The following is an 11,615-nucleotide window of genomic DNA, read 5'->3' on the forward strand; positions in this document are numbered from 1 at the left end:
CAACAGCACTTGCCCCAACAGCACTTGCCCCAGCAGCACTCGCCCCACAGCACTTGCCCCAACAGCACTTGCCCCAGCAGCACTTGCCCCAACAGCACTTGCCCCAACAGCACTTTCCCCACAGCACTTGCCCCAACAGCACTCGCCCCACAGCACTTGCCCCAACAGCACTTTCCCCACAGCACTTGCCCCAACAGCACTTGCCCCAACAGCACTTGCCCCACAGCACTTGCCCCAGCAGCACTTGCCCCAACAGCACTTGCCCCAACAGCACTTGCCCCAACAGCACTTGCCCCACAGCACTTGCCCCAGCAGCACTTGCCCCAACAGCACTTGCCCCAACAGCACTTGCCCCAACAGCACTTGCCCCACAGCACTTGCCCCACAGCACTTGCCCCAGCAGCACTTGCCCCAACAGCACTTGCCCCAACAGCACTTGCCCCACAGCACTCGCCCCACAGCACTCGCCCCAACAGCACTTGCCCCAACAGCACTTGCCCCACAGCACTTGCCCCCAAAGCACCTGCCCCAGCAACACTTGCCCCAGCAGCACTTGCCCCAACAGCACTTGCCCCAGCAACACTTGCCCCAGCAGCACTTGCCCCAACAGCACTTGCCCCAACAGTCTGCCAAAGTCTGTCACAGGCTATACGGGGGATATTTGTCTTTGTGTAAATGTGTGGGCTGTGGCTCTTGGTGCCTCTCCACCGCCCGCGTCTCCGCCCCTCGCGAGTCGTGAGCCCCCACCCTGAGCCCCCACCCTGAGCCCCCACCCCTGAGCCCCCACCCCTGAGCCCCCACCCTGAGTCCCCCACCCTGAGCCCCCACCCTGAGTCCCCCACCCTGAGTCCCCCACCCTGAGTCCCCACCCTGAGCCCCCACCCTGAGTCCACGGAGTGGCCGTGCAGTGCGCGACTCGCGGTATAAAACGGTCAGCACCGAGCCACTCCCGCCCTGATCCACCTCGATCTCTTCAGACGGCCACGCGGTGAGGGTCACGCGGTGAGGGTCACGCCGTGAAACTCCCCACAGTGAGACTCCCCGGCTCGCTCCGTCTGCTGCTCGCCCTGTGAACGTCCAGGAATCGTCCGCCTCTACCTCGAGGGTTCTCGACAACAACAACAGCCGCCGACATGGTGAGCCGCATGTGCAGCACAACGTACGGGACATCTGTGAAAAGAGCTTGATCGCTCATCGGATTCTTCCTCGAGTAAAAGACATATTCTGATTCTCGCGTAGCAGCAACCTCTTGACAAGAGTCTTGAGACTCTGAGCTGAACTAAGGATGGCATTGTTGTTTTAATTACAGTGGCGTGTTATAGTTGTCAGGCTGCGTGGCATTGCAGATCACCGTCCATGCGATTTGGGGAAGTGGTGTTCGTCTGGCAGGCTAAATACATTCCCGCTCACGGCGAATCAATAAATAAGTGGCGGATATTTGAACCGGTCCTGGCGCCCTCCGCTAGGTTGACTCAGCCTTAAATGAGTACCCGGCGCGGTGTGTAGTAAACATCAGCACCGGGGAGACAAAGGCGGCCAAACTTGGTGTTATCCACCCGCCCCCTCGTGTGCCGTGCCGGCCTTCATAGGTGCCGGGCGCTAACAGCACTTGCCCCTACGGTCTGTTGAGGTTACACGGGTGATGGTGGTGGTGGTTGTTAGCGCATTGCGCTACGAATGCGGTCACATGAGTTCGATTCCCGGCCACGGCTAACATCAGTGGCGAGTCGTATCTGAACCGGTCCTGGTCAACGCGGTGTGGGGGAGGCCATCATCCAGCAGTGGATTGAGAAAGGGCTCGCTGCTCATCTCGTAAAGGAGCTATAAACCATCGTCACGCCAACTCACCCGCTCGTCATCCTCGCAGCAACAGCAGCTGCAGCAGCAGCGGCAGCAGCAGCAGCTGCAGCGGCGGCTTTCGGCTGCTCGCCATCGGACAAAGGCGGCGGTCACCGCATCTCAGACACGCGGCGCTCTCAGGCGCGCTTCCGCGGCCGTCTGGAACGCTCTTCCCTTCCGTTGTTAGGAAGCCATTGGAGCTGTGATGCACTTTGAAATCAACGTTCATTTCTTTAGAACTGATTTTTTGTGTGTGTTTAGTTTGTTGTCCTTCCCCCGCGCCTCCGAATAGCGCGGTTAGCTACGTACGGTGCGAAGGAAGTCCAAGGTACCTGTACATCAAGGCTTATTATGAGTTATCCAGATCTTTTTTTTATCTCAGGAAGCAGCTATAAGTCACATTGTGTGGCGATGGCGATGAGGCTGCTGCTGCTGCTGTGGCAGAGTTGGCAACACGCGTCAATAATTATGCTGTGTCCTGAAAAGAAATAATGGGCGACGTTTCGGGTTAGGGGCCTGCTGCATAGCACATGAAAGTCACATTGTGTGGCGATGGCGATGAGGCTGCTGCTGCTGCTGTGGTGGCAGAGTTGGCAACACGCGTCAATAATTATGCTGTGTCCTGAAAAGAAATAATGGGCGACGTTTCGGGTTAGGGACCTGCTGCACAGCACATGAAAGTCAAAGCCGTCTGCCTTCTCCAACAAGCTTGGGTCGGGACTGTGCTTGTCTCGGGTTGTGGTCCCTGAGCCAGTGATGGAAATTCCACATTCCTACGGCCGGGAGCGCAGTGCCGGCATCAGACGACCGCACTGAGTGGACACAGTGCTGATATTATTTACTGCAGAGAGAGTATGGAGGGGAGGGGGATATGTGAGCTCAATTGATGACCGTCCAGTTACGAGGAGAGTGCTCTGGCCACAGCGCCACACGACCCGGAGAACGCTCGCTCACACTCATTAATAATTCATTAACAATAATCAATCAGCATCAGTTTGTATTATTAATCAGGGTTCGTCCGTGCGCTACCCTGTGGTGAATCCATTGTTCGATTAACAATGATTTGTTTCAGAGGTTTCGGTGAGTGTGCGGGCACGTCGCGCTACGAACCCGGCCGCCCGAGTTCGATTCCCGATTACGGCCAAAACCCGGTGACGATTACCTAAACCGGTCCTGGGCCTCCCCTAGCTCGTCTCAGCCTCAAATGAGTACCTAGTGTGGTGTGTGGTAAACATCGCCACTGGGGAGACAAAGGCAGCCGGGCGTGGTTGCTGGCCACCCACCCCTCGTGTGCCACAGTGCCGGCCTTCATAGACGCTACTCGCTTACAGCACTTGCCCCAACAGTCTGTTACAGGCTATACGGGGGATCTTCGCCTTTGTTGTCTTTGCACGCCTAGCCTTAGCTTTGGTCGAATGCACTGCTGGATGAGGAGCACCTTCCCACCCAGGCCGTGCGAGTGGCAGCCACGGCCTTTTGACGCCACGCAAATCAGAATCCGACTCTTGCTATAGACTGCAGCAGGAGAAATCCGATGAGCTATGAAGCTCTTTGTTCACAGACGTCCAGTCGCTCGGGGTGGGTCAGGAATCTGCGTTTCAGCATCCGCAGAGTCGGTGTCGCACAGCGGGTTGCGACATCACAAGGCGTAGGGGCAATGCGGCCCCAGTGACTGTGCTCGTGGAGGCAGACGGAGGCACCTGGAGGAAGCTCACGGGGCAATGATCAAAACTCGTCTGGCCAGACGAGGCGACCTTTAGCGTGTCTAGGGTTCAGTCCTCATGCCCATGGCTCAGCGAGCCAGATTAAGGCAACGTTGGGGTTCTTGGGGTGCGGTGTTAGTACCCCATGCTTCGGGTTCACTGCCTCCCAGTGTTGGCTGTACTGCTGCATCTCACCCAGCGCCTCGCCCCACACCTCACCCACACCTCACCCAGCGCCTCACCCCACGTCTCACCCCACATCTCTCTCCACTTCTCTCTCCACGTCTTTCCCCACATCTCTCTCCAATTCTCTCTCCACGTCTCTCTCCACGTCTCTCCCCACGTCTCCCCACGTCTCACCCCACATCTCTCTCCACTTCCCACCCCACATCTCTCTCCACTTCTCACCCCACATCTCTCTCCACGTCTCACCCCACATCTCTCTCCACGTCTCTCCCCACGTCTCCCCACGTCTCACCCCACATCTCTCTCCACTTCCCACCCCACATCTCACCCAGCGCCTCACCCCACACCTCACCCCACATCTCTCTCCACATCTCTCCACGTCTCACCCCACATCTCTCCACTTCCCACCCCACGTCTCACCCCACGTATCACCCCACATCTCACCCCACGTCTCTCCCCACGTCTCTCCCCCCCCTACCCCCCATGCCCCGAGCACAGCGCGAGTGCATCTCCGTGCACATCGGCCAGGCCGGGGTGCAGATGGGCAACGCGTGCTGGGAGCTCTACTGCCTGGAGCACGGCATCGGGCCCGACGGGCGGCCCCTCGACGCCACGACCCCCGTCTCCAAGGACGACTCCTCGTCCACCTTCTTCGGCGAGACCGACTCCGGCAAACGCGTGCCCCGCGCCATCTTCGTCGACCTCGAGCCGTCCGTCATCGGTACGGTATTATAAATTGCGGGGTGGGCAGGAGGGGTTGGTATTTGCATGGAGATTGCGAGAGCGAGATTCGAGGAGGAAGCATCTGGGGCGGACTGCAACCGCAGGAGGAAGCCCTGCTTCCCGCTTTTACTGCATCGAGTGCAGAGCTCCACAGGGGCGAGATGTTAACTACCTCGCCTGGTGTGCAGGAGGTCGTGGGGTTTAATCCCGACCCTGACGATGCCTGTTGTATATTTCGATTTTGCGTTTCTCTCTCTCCCTCATCATCACGGTAGCTCGGAGATGTTAACTACCTCCCCTGGTCTACGGGAGCTCGTGGGTTCGATCCTGACCCTGACTACGCCTGCTCTATATTTGGAGTCTGCGTGTCTCTCTCCTCGTAGTCGCGTGGATTTTTCTCAGGATCCTCCAGCTTTTCCCTCACCATTTATAATCAACATCACACGTTGAGAGTATTTCACTGCTATAAATTTCCGCATTATGATGATGATGATGAGCCACTTCGTTGAGCTATCATTTATGATGGCCAGGGGGGGGGGTGGTAAAGTGGGCGATCGCCCCCCACAAACCCTCGCATTGTTTAGACAGCGCACGCCCTACAAGAGACAGGCACAAGGTCACGTGGATGCAGCTTTGCACTCGTCGCAAGACAATCATCTGGCCGCTCACAAGATGTTCTGCTGGCCGCGGCCACTCCGTGTGCGCGTTGCCCCCCGCCCGTGTGCCCGCCCAGGCGAGATCCGCACGGGCGCGTACCGCCAGCTCTTCCACCCCGAGCAGCTGATCACGGCCAAGGAGGACGCGGCCAACAACTACGCGCGCGGCCACTACACCGTTGGCAAGGAGATCGTGGAGCCGGTGCTCGACCGCATCCGCAAGCTGGTGCCCACCACGCACCGCGCGCCACCTACCACGCACCGCGCGCCACTAACCACGTGCCACCTATCACGTGCCACCTACCGTGTGCCACATACCACGCGCCTACCGCGTGCCACTAACCACGTGCCACCTACCACGCGCCACCTACCGTGTGCCACGTACCACGCGCCTACCGCGTGCCACTAACCACGTGCCACATTCCACGTGCCACCTACCGCGTGCCACTAACCACGTGCCACATTCCACGTGCCACCTACCGCGTGCCACGTACCACGCGCCTACCGCGTGCCACTAACCACGTGCCACATTCCACGTGCCACCTACCACGTGCCACTAACCACGTGCCACATTCCACGTGCCACCTACCGCGTGCCACGTACCACGCGCCTACCACGTGCCACTAACCACGTGCCACATTCCACGTGCCATCTACCGCGTGCCACCTACCACGCACCTACCACGTGCCGACTTCTACGTGCCACATACCGCATGCCACCGCACAGCACCCGTTGCACGGTCCGTGTCCGTGGCGGTGTCGTAGCCAGCGTCGGCGTCACCGACGGTGCCACCGCTGGCACCGTCGTGGGCTACAACGTTAGCACCAGCGGAGGCTTTAGAATCGGCGTCAATGCCAGCATCAGCACCGGCACGAGCATCAGAATCGCCAGCAGCAGCAGCAGCGGATGGGTGTCTACAGAGCACGAGCCCCGTCTAAGGTTTACGATTGGAAGCTTCCATCTCAGTGCCGAGAGCAGTGATGACATTTGTCCAGAATTGTCCCGCTACATTGGTGTATGTCGACAGAATCGTGGTGCTGTAACCGTTCACCGCTGGTAAAGATCGCCAGCGCCGGGCCTCCTCACGGCTAGAAGGGAGGGGGCGGCGTCCGCCAGTCGAGACAAACAACAGAGAGCGGCATCCACAGACTAAGGAGGGAACACGGAGCGCGGAGACGGAGCGACGAGATCGGCTCGCGCGCCGGTGCTCGACGGATCGTGGTGTCGCGTGACCGTGAGCGATGACGATGGGGGCTCGGGGTGGGGTGGGGGCAGGTGGCCTCCATCCGGCAGTGGCTAGAACCTGACCGATGATGACGATGATGACGTCACCCGTTGCATGTGCGTCCTCTTCGCAGGCCGACAACTGCTCGGGGCTGCAGGGCTTCCTGATCTTCCACAGCTTCGGCGGCGGCACGGGCTCGGGCTTCACCTCGCTGCTCATGGAGCGCCTCTCCGTCGACTACGGCAAGAAGTCCAAGCTGGAGTTCTCCGTCTACCCGGCGCCGCAGGTGTCCACCGCCGTGGTGGAGCCCTACAACTCCATCCTCACCACCCACACCACGCTGGAGCACTCGGACTGCTCCTTCATGGTGGACAACGAGGCCATCTACGACATCTGCCGCCGCAACCTGGACATCGAGCGGCCCTCCTACACCAACCTCAACCGCCTCATCGGCCAGATCGTGTCGTCCATCACCGCCTCGCTGCGCTTTGACGGCGCCCTCAACGTCGACCTCAACGAGTTCCAGACCAACCTGGTGCCCTACCCGCGCATCCACTTCCCGCTGGTCACCTACGCGCCCGTCATCTCGGCCGAGAAGGCCTACCACGAGCAGCTGTCTGTCGCCGAGATCACCAACGCCTGCTTCGAGCCGGCCAACCAGATGGTGAAGTGCGACCCCCGCCACGGCAAGTACATGGCCTGCTGCGTGCTCTACCGCGGCGACATCGTGCCCAAGGACGTCAACGCCGCCATCGCCGCCATCAAGACGCGCCGCACCATCCAGTTCGTCGACTGGTGCCCTACCGGCTTTAAGGTACCGCCGCCGCCCCGGGCGTGGTTGTGGCTGGGTTACTTCGCTGTGCCGGTCGGTTGCCGGTTATCGAAAGTCAGGGGGGAACCGGCCACTGATGGATGCTCGCAGTGAAACTTGCCGTCGTCCCGTGGCGCGTCGCTGGCCGTCACGCCGCCGCTGTGGTGGCAGCGTCCTTTCATTTCTCGGCTACAAACTTTGTAGCTGAAACCCCATTTCTTTAGAACCGTTTGTGGTCCTTCCCCCGCACCTCCGATTGTTACGATTGGCTACGTACGGTGCAAAAGAAGTTCAACATACACGCATACTAAACGGTTGTGTTTATTGCTTTAGACATCTCTACGTGTGTGGCAATCCGATAACCGATGTTATCTTTGTCTCGCGGTTACCGCCGACGCAACATCCCGACTGCGGAGCGACTTGGCCGCTCGCCGCGGGGTTATCGGCGCGTGAAGGAAGGGGTCTCTGAGAGGCGGCAGTGCAGTCCCCATTTCCGTGTGGATCGCACAGTCGGACAAGATGCTGCTTGGTCCTCCTCCGATTGGCTACTCGCTGGGTTCATCGCGCAGCGCTCAAACCACTGCGCCGTCCACCTGTCACCCCCCCCCCTCCCCCCCGGCACGCCGTGCCAACCCAGGTTGGCATCAACTACCAGCCGCCCACCACGGTGCCAGGCGGCGACCTGGCCAAGGTGCAGCGCGCAGTGTGCATGCTGAGCAACACCACGGCCATTGCCGAGGCTTGGGCCCGCCTGGACCACAAGTTCGACCTCATGTACGCCAAGCGCGCCTTCGTTCACTGGTACGTGGGCGAGGGCATGGAGGAGGGCGAGTTCGCGGAGGCTCGCGAGGACATGGCTGCACTGGAGAAAGACTACGAGGAGGTGGGCGTCGACTACGCCGACGGGGACGGAGAAGAGTGCGAAGAGTACTAGGGCCACCGTCGTCATCGTCGTCGTCGTCGTCAGCCGTGATCTATCCACCATTGCGTGCTAAGTGTGCATCATCACCCCCATCACAAGTAGTTCCGTGAGGACCTCTTCCACGGCCCATTCCCTGACGACACATTGCGGCGATCCACTGTTTACTGTGAGAGTACACGTTGTATCTGTCTTGTCGCGATACAAATACAAGATGGTTAAGATTTGTATTTTCATGAAATCATTAAAAACGTGTATTTGAAAGTAGGCGCTGATGTAGAGTGGATACTTTGTTGATGAGGCTTAGTTTGTTTTGCTTGCTTCAAACTGAAAACACGATCAGAACCTTGGGGCCACTTTATGCCTTCGCATACCGCACACAGAAGCCTACGCAGAGCCCACGTCTGAGCAATCAACTTGGTTGCATGCAACTGAACTGCATACATGTGGACGTATCTGCAACCGATTGCTCAACGACGATTGATTTTCAGACCGAATATCTCAACAATTAACCTGTCGTAATATCACCTCCAGACTTTTTGACAGCCAGGAAGTGTTTATTCTGGACATCGGCATTTTTTAAAAATCTAAATAATTTAAACACGCGTATTTATTATTTAGATTATTTGGCTGATATACATTTCCACATGAGCGACTTTGTTGAGCTATCATTTGTGGCCAAGTTGCTGTTGAAAAATAAGCTAATAGCTCAATGGGCTTCATATGGTAAAATAACAAAGTATTTTTTAAAATGTTTTTTATCATTTTGTTACCTTTCCTACACTTTGCACTCCTATCGTGTTTGTTGTATCGTTTGTTGTTGTAACGTTCTGACCCCATGCCCCTACTGGACATCTGTGAAGAAGAGATGTATAGCTCTTCGGATTCCTGCAGTATAAATAAATATTCTGATTGTGATTAAATCAAAGGTTGGAGACGTTTCTTCTTGGTGAGATCTCTGCTTTTGCACCACCGATTTGCACTGTTGGCTACATGAGGTTCAACAACAAAGTACAACATACACAGAAACCCATGCCTCACACAGAGACCCATAGACTCAACAGAGACCCACAGACTCAACAGAGACCCACGTCTCACACAGAGACCCACAGACTCAACAGATATCCACTGACTCGCACAGAGACCCATAGACTCACACAGAGATCCATAGACTCACACAGAGACCCACAGACTCAAACAGAGACCCACAGACTCACACAGAGACCCATAGACTCACACAGAGACCCATAGACTCACACAGAGACCCACAGACTCACACAGAGACCCATAGACTTACACAGAGACCCATAGACTCACACAGAGTCCCACAGACTCACACAGAAACCCATAGACTCACAGAGATCCATAGACTCACACAGAGATCCATAGACTCACACAGAGATCCATAGACTCACACAGAGACCCATAGACTCACACAGAGACCCATAGACTCACACAGAGACCCACAGACTCACACAGAGACCCATAGACTTACACAGAGACCCATAGACTCACACAGAGTCCCACAGACTCACACAGAAACCCATAGACTCACAGAGATCCATAGACTCACACAGAGATCCATAGACTCACACAGAGATCCATAGACTCACACAGAGACCCATAGACTCACACAGAGATCCATAGACTCACACAGAGACCCACGGACTCGCACTGCAATGTACGCTTCCAGATGCGCTTCTGCATCATTCTGGGACGCTCTTCATTTCGACATTAGGAAGCCCCTGGAGCTATGATCTTGTAAATCATCATCTAAATTGACAAACTCATTTCGTTAGAACTGCTTTTTGTGTTTAGTTATATGTAGCTGCTACATATGTAGCTACGGGCCTAGAACATTCAAGGGCCTGCGCTAAATGCTTTCAAGCTACCAATTCCGGTTCAGTGATTCTGCACTCGCTCGATTACTTTAGTACTATACCGCCTTCAACTTTTATGAACGACTGGGTGTTTAAGGTTAGCGATTTGCCGTATTATCTGGCTGTATAGCAAATTAAAAAATATAATTAATTTACCATGCAAGTAAAAAAATCGGTGCTTTAATATTTATGTTTTTTTATTTAGGGCACCTTTATAACGTCACATGCTACAGGCCCCTCACTAGCCCCACCCACGGGAAAGCTGACACACCGATGGACGCACGCGTGAACGCACGCACGACCATCCCGTGAGCGATCTTAGGAACAGCTGACGGGTGACGCCGCGCGCCTCGATCACAAACGCGGAACCATTTCGACGTCCGCCGCTCGTTCTCGCACAGGGGGCGTCAACCGATACAACAATGAGAGCCATTGTTTTTCGAAATCGGTGGAACAAAAATCCCCCCAGTATGGTGAAAACGAGACGGCGGTGGTTCTTAAAGAGCCACATGGGGTGGCAGGTTGCAGACCCGTGCTGTGTGCTGTGAGCACCTGGAGTTACCACATCCTCCAACAGGGGCGTGACAAACATCTTGACCTCAAGCTTTCGTGACTTTCGTGAACGATCTGTGTGACTTTACCGAAAGACCCAAAGAATCGGGGCGCGACAGCCTCCTGCTACGAACGCTGCCGCCAAGATCTTGGCCGGGCTTGGCCGCCTGCAATCCCAGCGACGTGGAGACAGCAGCGAGGGCTCCGTGGATCGCCGCACAAATGTTGGTTGTAGCCAATATTTTCAAGGAAAATAACCCATTGGGGTGCCTTCAGTTTGTAGAATGTCCCATTCCAGGTGAAATATGTATTGGTGAGGCAGTCTCACCAGGGCCGGTACATTCAATCCTTGTTGGACCAAATCTTCAATGATGGCAATGGTATCGGGCACAGGAACTTTGGTGAACAAAGAAACATTGAAACTAACGAGCAAATCACCTGGGGACAGTGAGATGTCTTTAATTGATGATACCAGGTGAGCGGAGTTAAGAAAAGAAGAGGCGGTCTTGCCAGTGAATGGCTGCATGGTCTCAGGCAACTATCGGGCAGTTTGTAGGCGGGTGAGCCAGTGGTGGAGACCTTCTTTGTGGATTGTTGGTAAGCCATATAATCTGGGTGGTTTAGCAGCAGAAGGTTTTAAGGAAAACCGTTTGGTCTGTTCAATCAATGAAGCTGAATTAGTGATGATACTGTTCGTTTTTGTAACGAGGCTGTTGGTGGGATCTCTTTAAAATTTTGGGTAGCTACCATCATTAAGTAGGTCCTCAATTTTATTGTACACGGTTTTGTCCATGATGACCGTGGCATTGCCCTTGTCGGCTGTGAGGATGACGATATCATCCCTCTTTTTAAATTGAGATAACTCAAAACGCTCATCCTTACTGATGTTACTGACTGGTATCTTAGCGCTTTTGAGGGTTGCAGTGATTTCAGATCTTGTCACGTCTGCAGCGATGTGTCCCAAACCCTTAAGAGCTACATCGACCTGGGCAATACTGTCATCCATTGGTATGTGTATAACTATGGTTATCCATTGCCGTCTGGGTTATTTATTTTAATCAACGTACATTATGCATGCACATCATGAAAGCTCATTGTTGTTGTACTTCCTGTCGATTGTA

General features: G+C 55.5%; 1 protein-coding gene across 2 annotated transcripts; it reads left to right on the forward strand.

Annotated features, from left to right (window-relative positions):
• Positions 1 to 962: 962 nt before the first annotated feature.
• On the forward strand, positions 963 to 8,992 carry LOC133358361 (tubulin alpha-8 chain-like). Of its 2 annotated transcripts, XM_061576661.1 has the most exons (5): positions 963 to 1,136; positions 4,227 to 4,449; positions 5,185 to 5,333; positions 6,466 to 7,146; positions 7,781 to 8,992. In XM_061576661.1, exons 1-5 carry the CDS (start codon positions 1,134 to 1,136, stop codon positions 8,075 to 8,077), a joined length of 1,353 nt encoding a protein of 450 aa, XP_061432645.1. In that variant the 5' UTR covers positions 963 to 1,133; the 3' UTR covers positions 8,078 to 8,992. The 2 variants fall into 2 exon arrangements, with proteins under 2 accessions (XP_061432645.1, XP_061432644.1); XM_061576660.1 differs by lacking the exon at positions 963 to 1,136 and having other exon boundaries at positions 4,212 to 4,449.
• The last annotated feature ends 2,623 nt before the right edge of the window (positions 8,993 to 11,615 follow it).

The sequence above is a fragment of the Lethenteron reissneri genome, chromosome 61, assembly GCF_015708825.2.
Source record: "Lethenteron reissneri isolate LAM-NWPU_2019-01 chromosome 61, ASM1570882v1, whole genome shotgun sequence".
In the NCBI taxonomy this organism is placed as follows: Eukaryota; Metazoa; Chordata; class Hyperoartia; order Petromyzontiformes; family Petromyzontidae; genus Lethenteron; species Lethenteron reissneri.

Bases quoted from the DNA above. Each gene is read 5' to 3' on its own strand.
- LOC133358361 (XM_061576660.1), top strand. From the start codon at position 4,212: ATGCCCCGAGCACAGCGCGAGTGCATCTCCGTGCACATCGGCCAGGCC. The intron at 5,334-6,465 runs GTGCCCACCACG...TCCTCTTCGCAG, and splicing joins TCGACCGCATCCGCAAGCTG to GCCGACAACTGCTCGGGGCT. The intron at 7,147-7,780 runs GTACCGCCGCCG...GTGCCAACCCAG, and splicing joins GGTGCCCTACCGGCTTTAAG to GTTGGCATCAACTACCAGCC.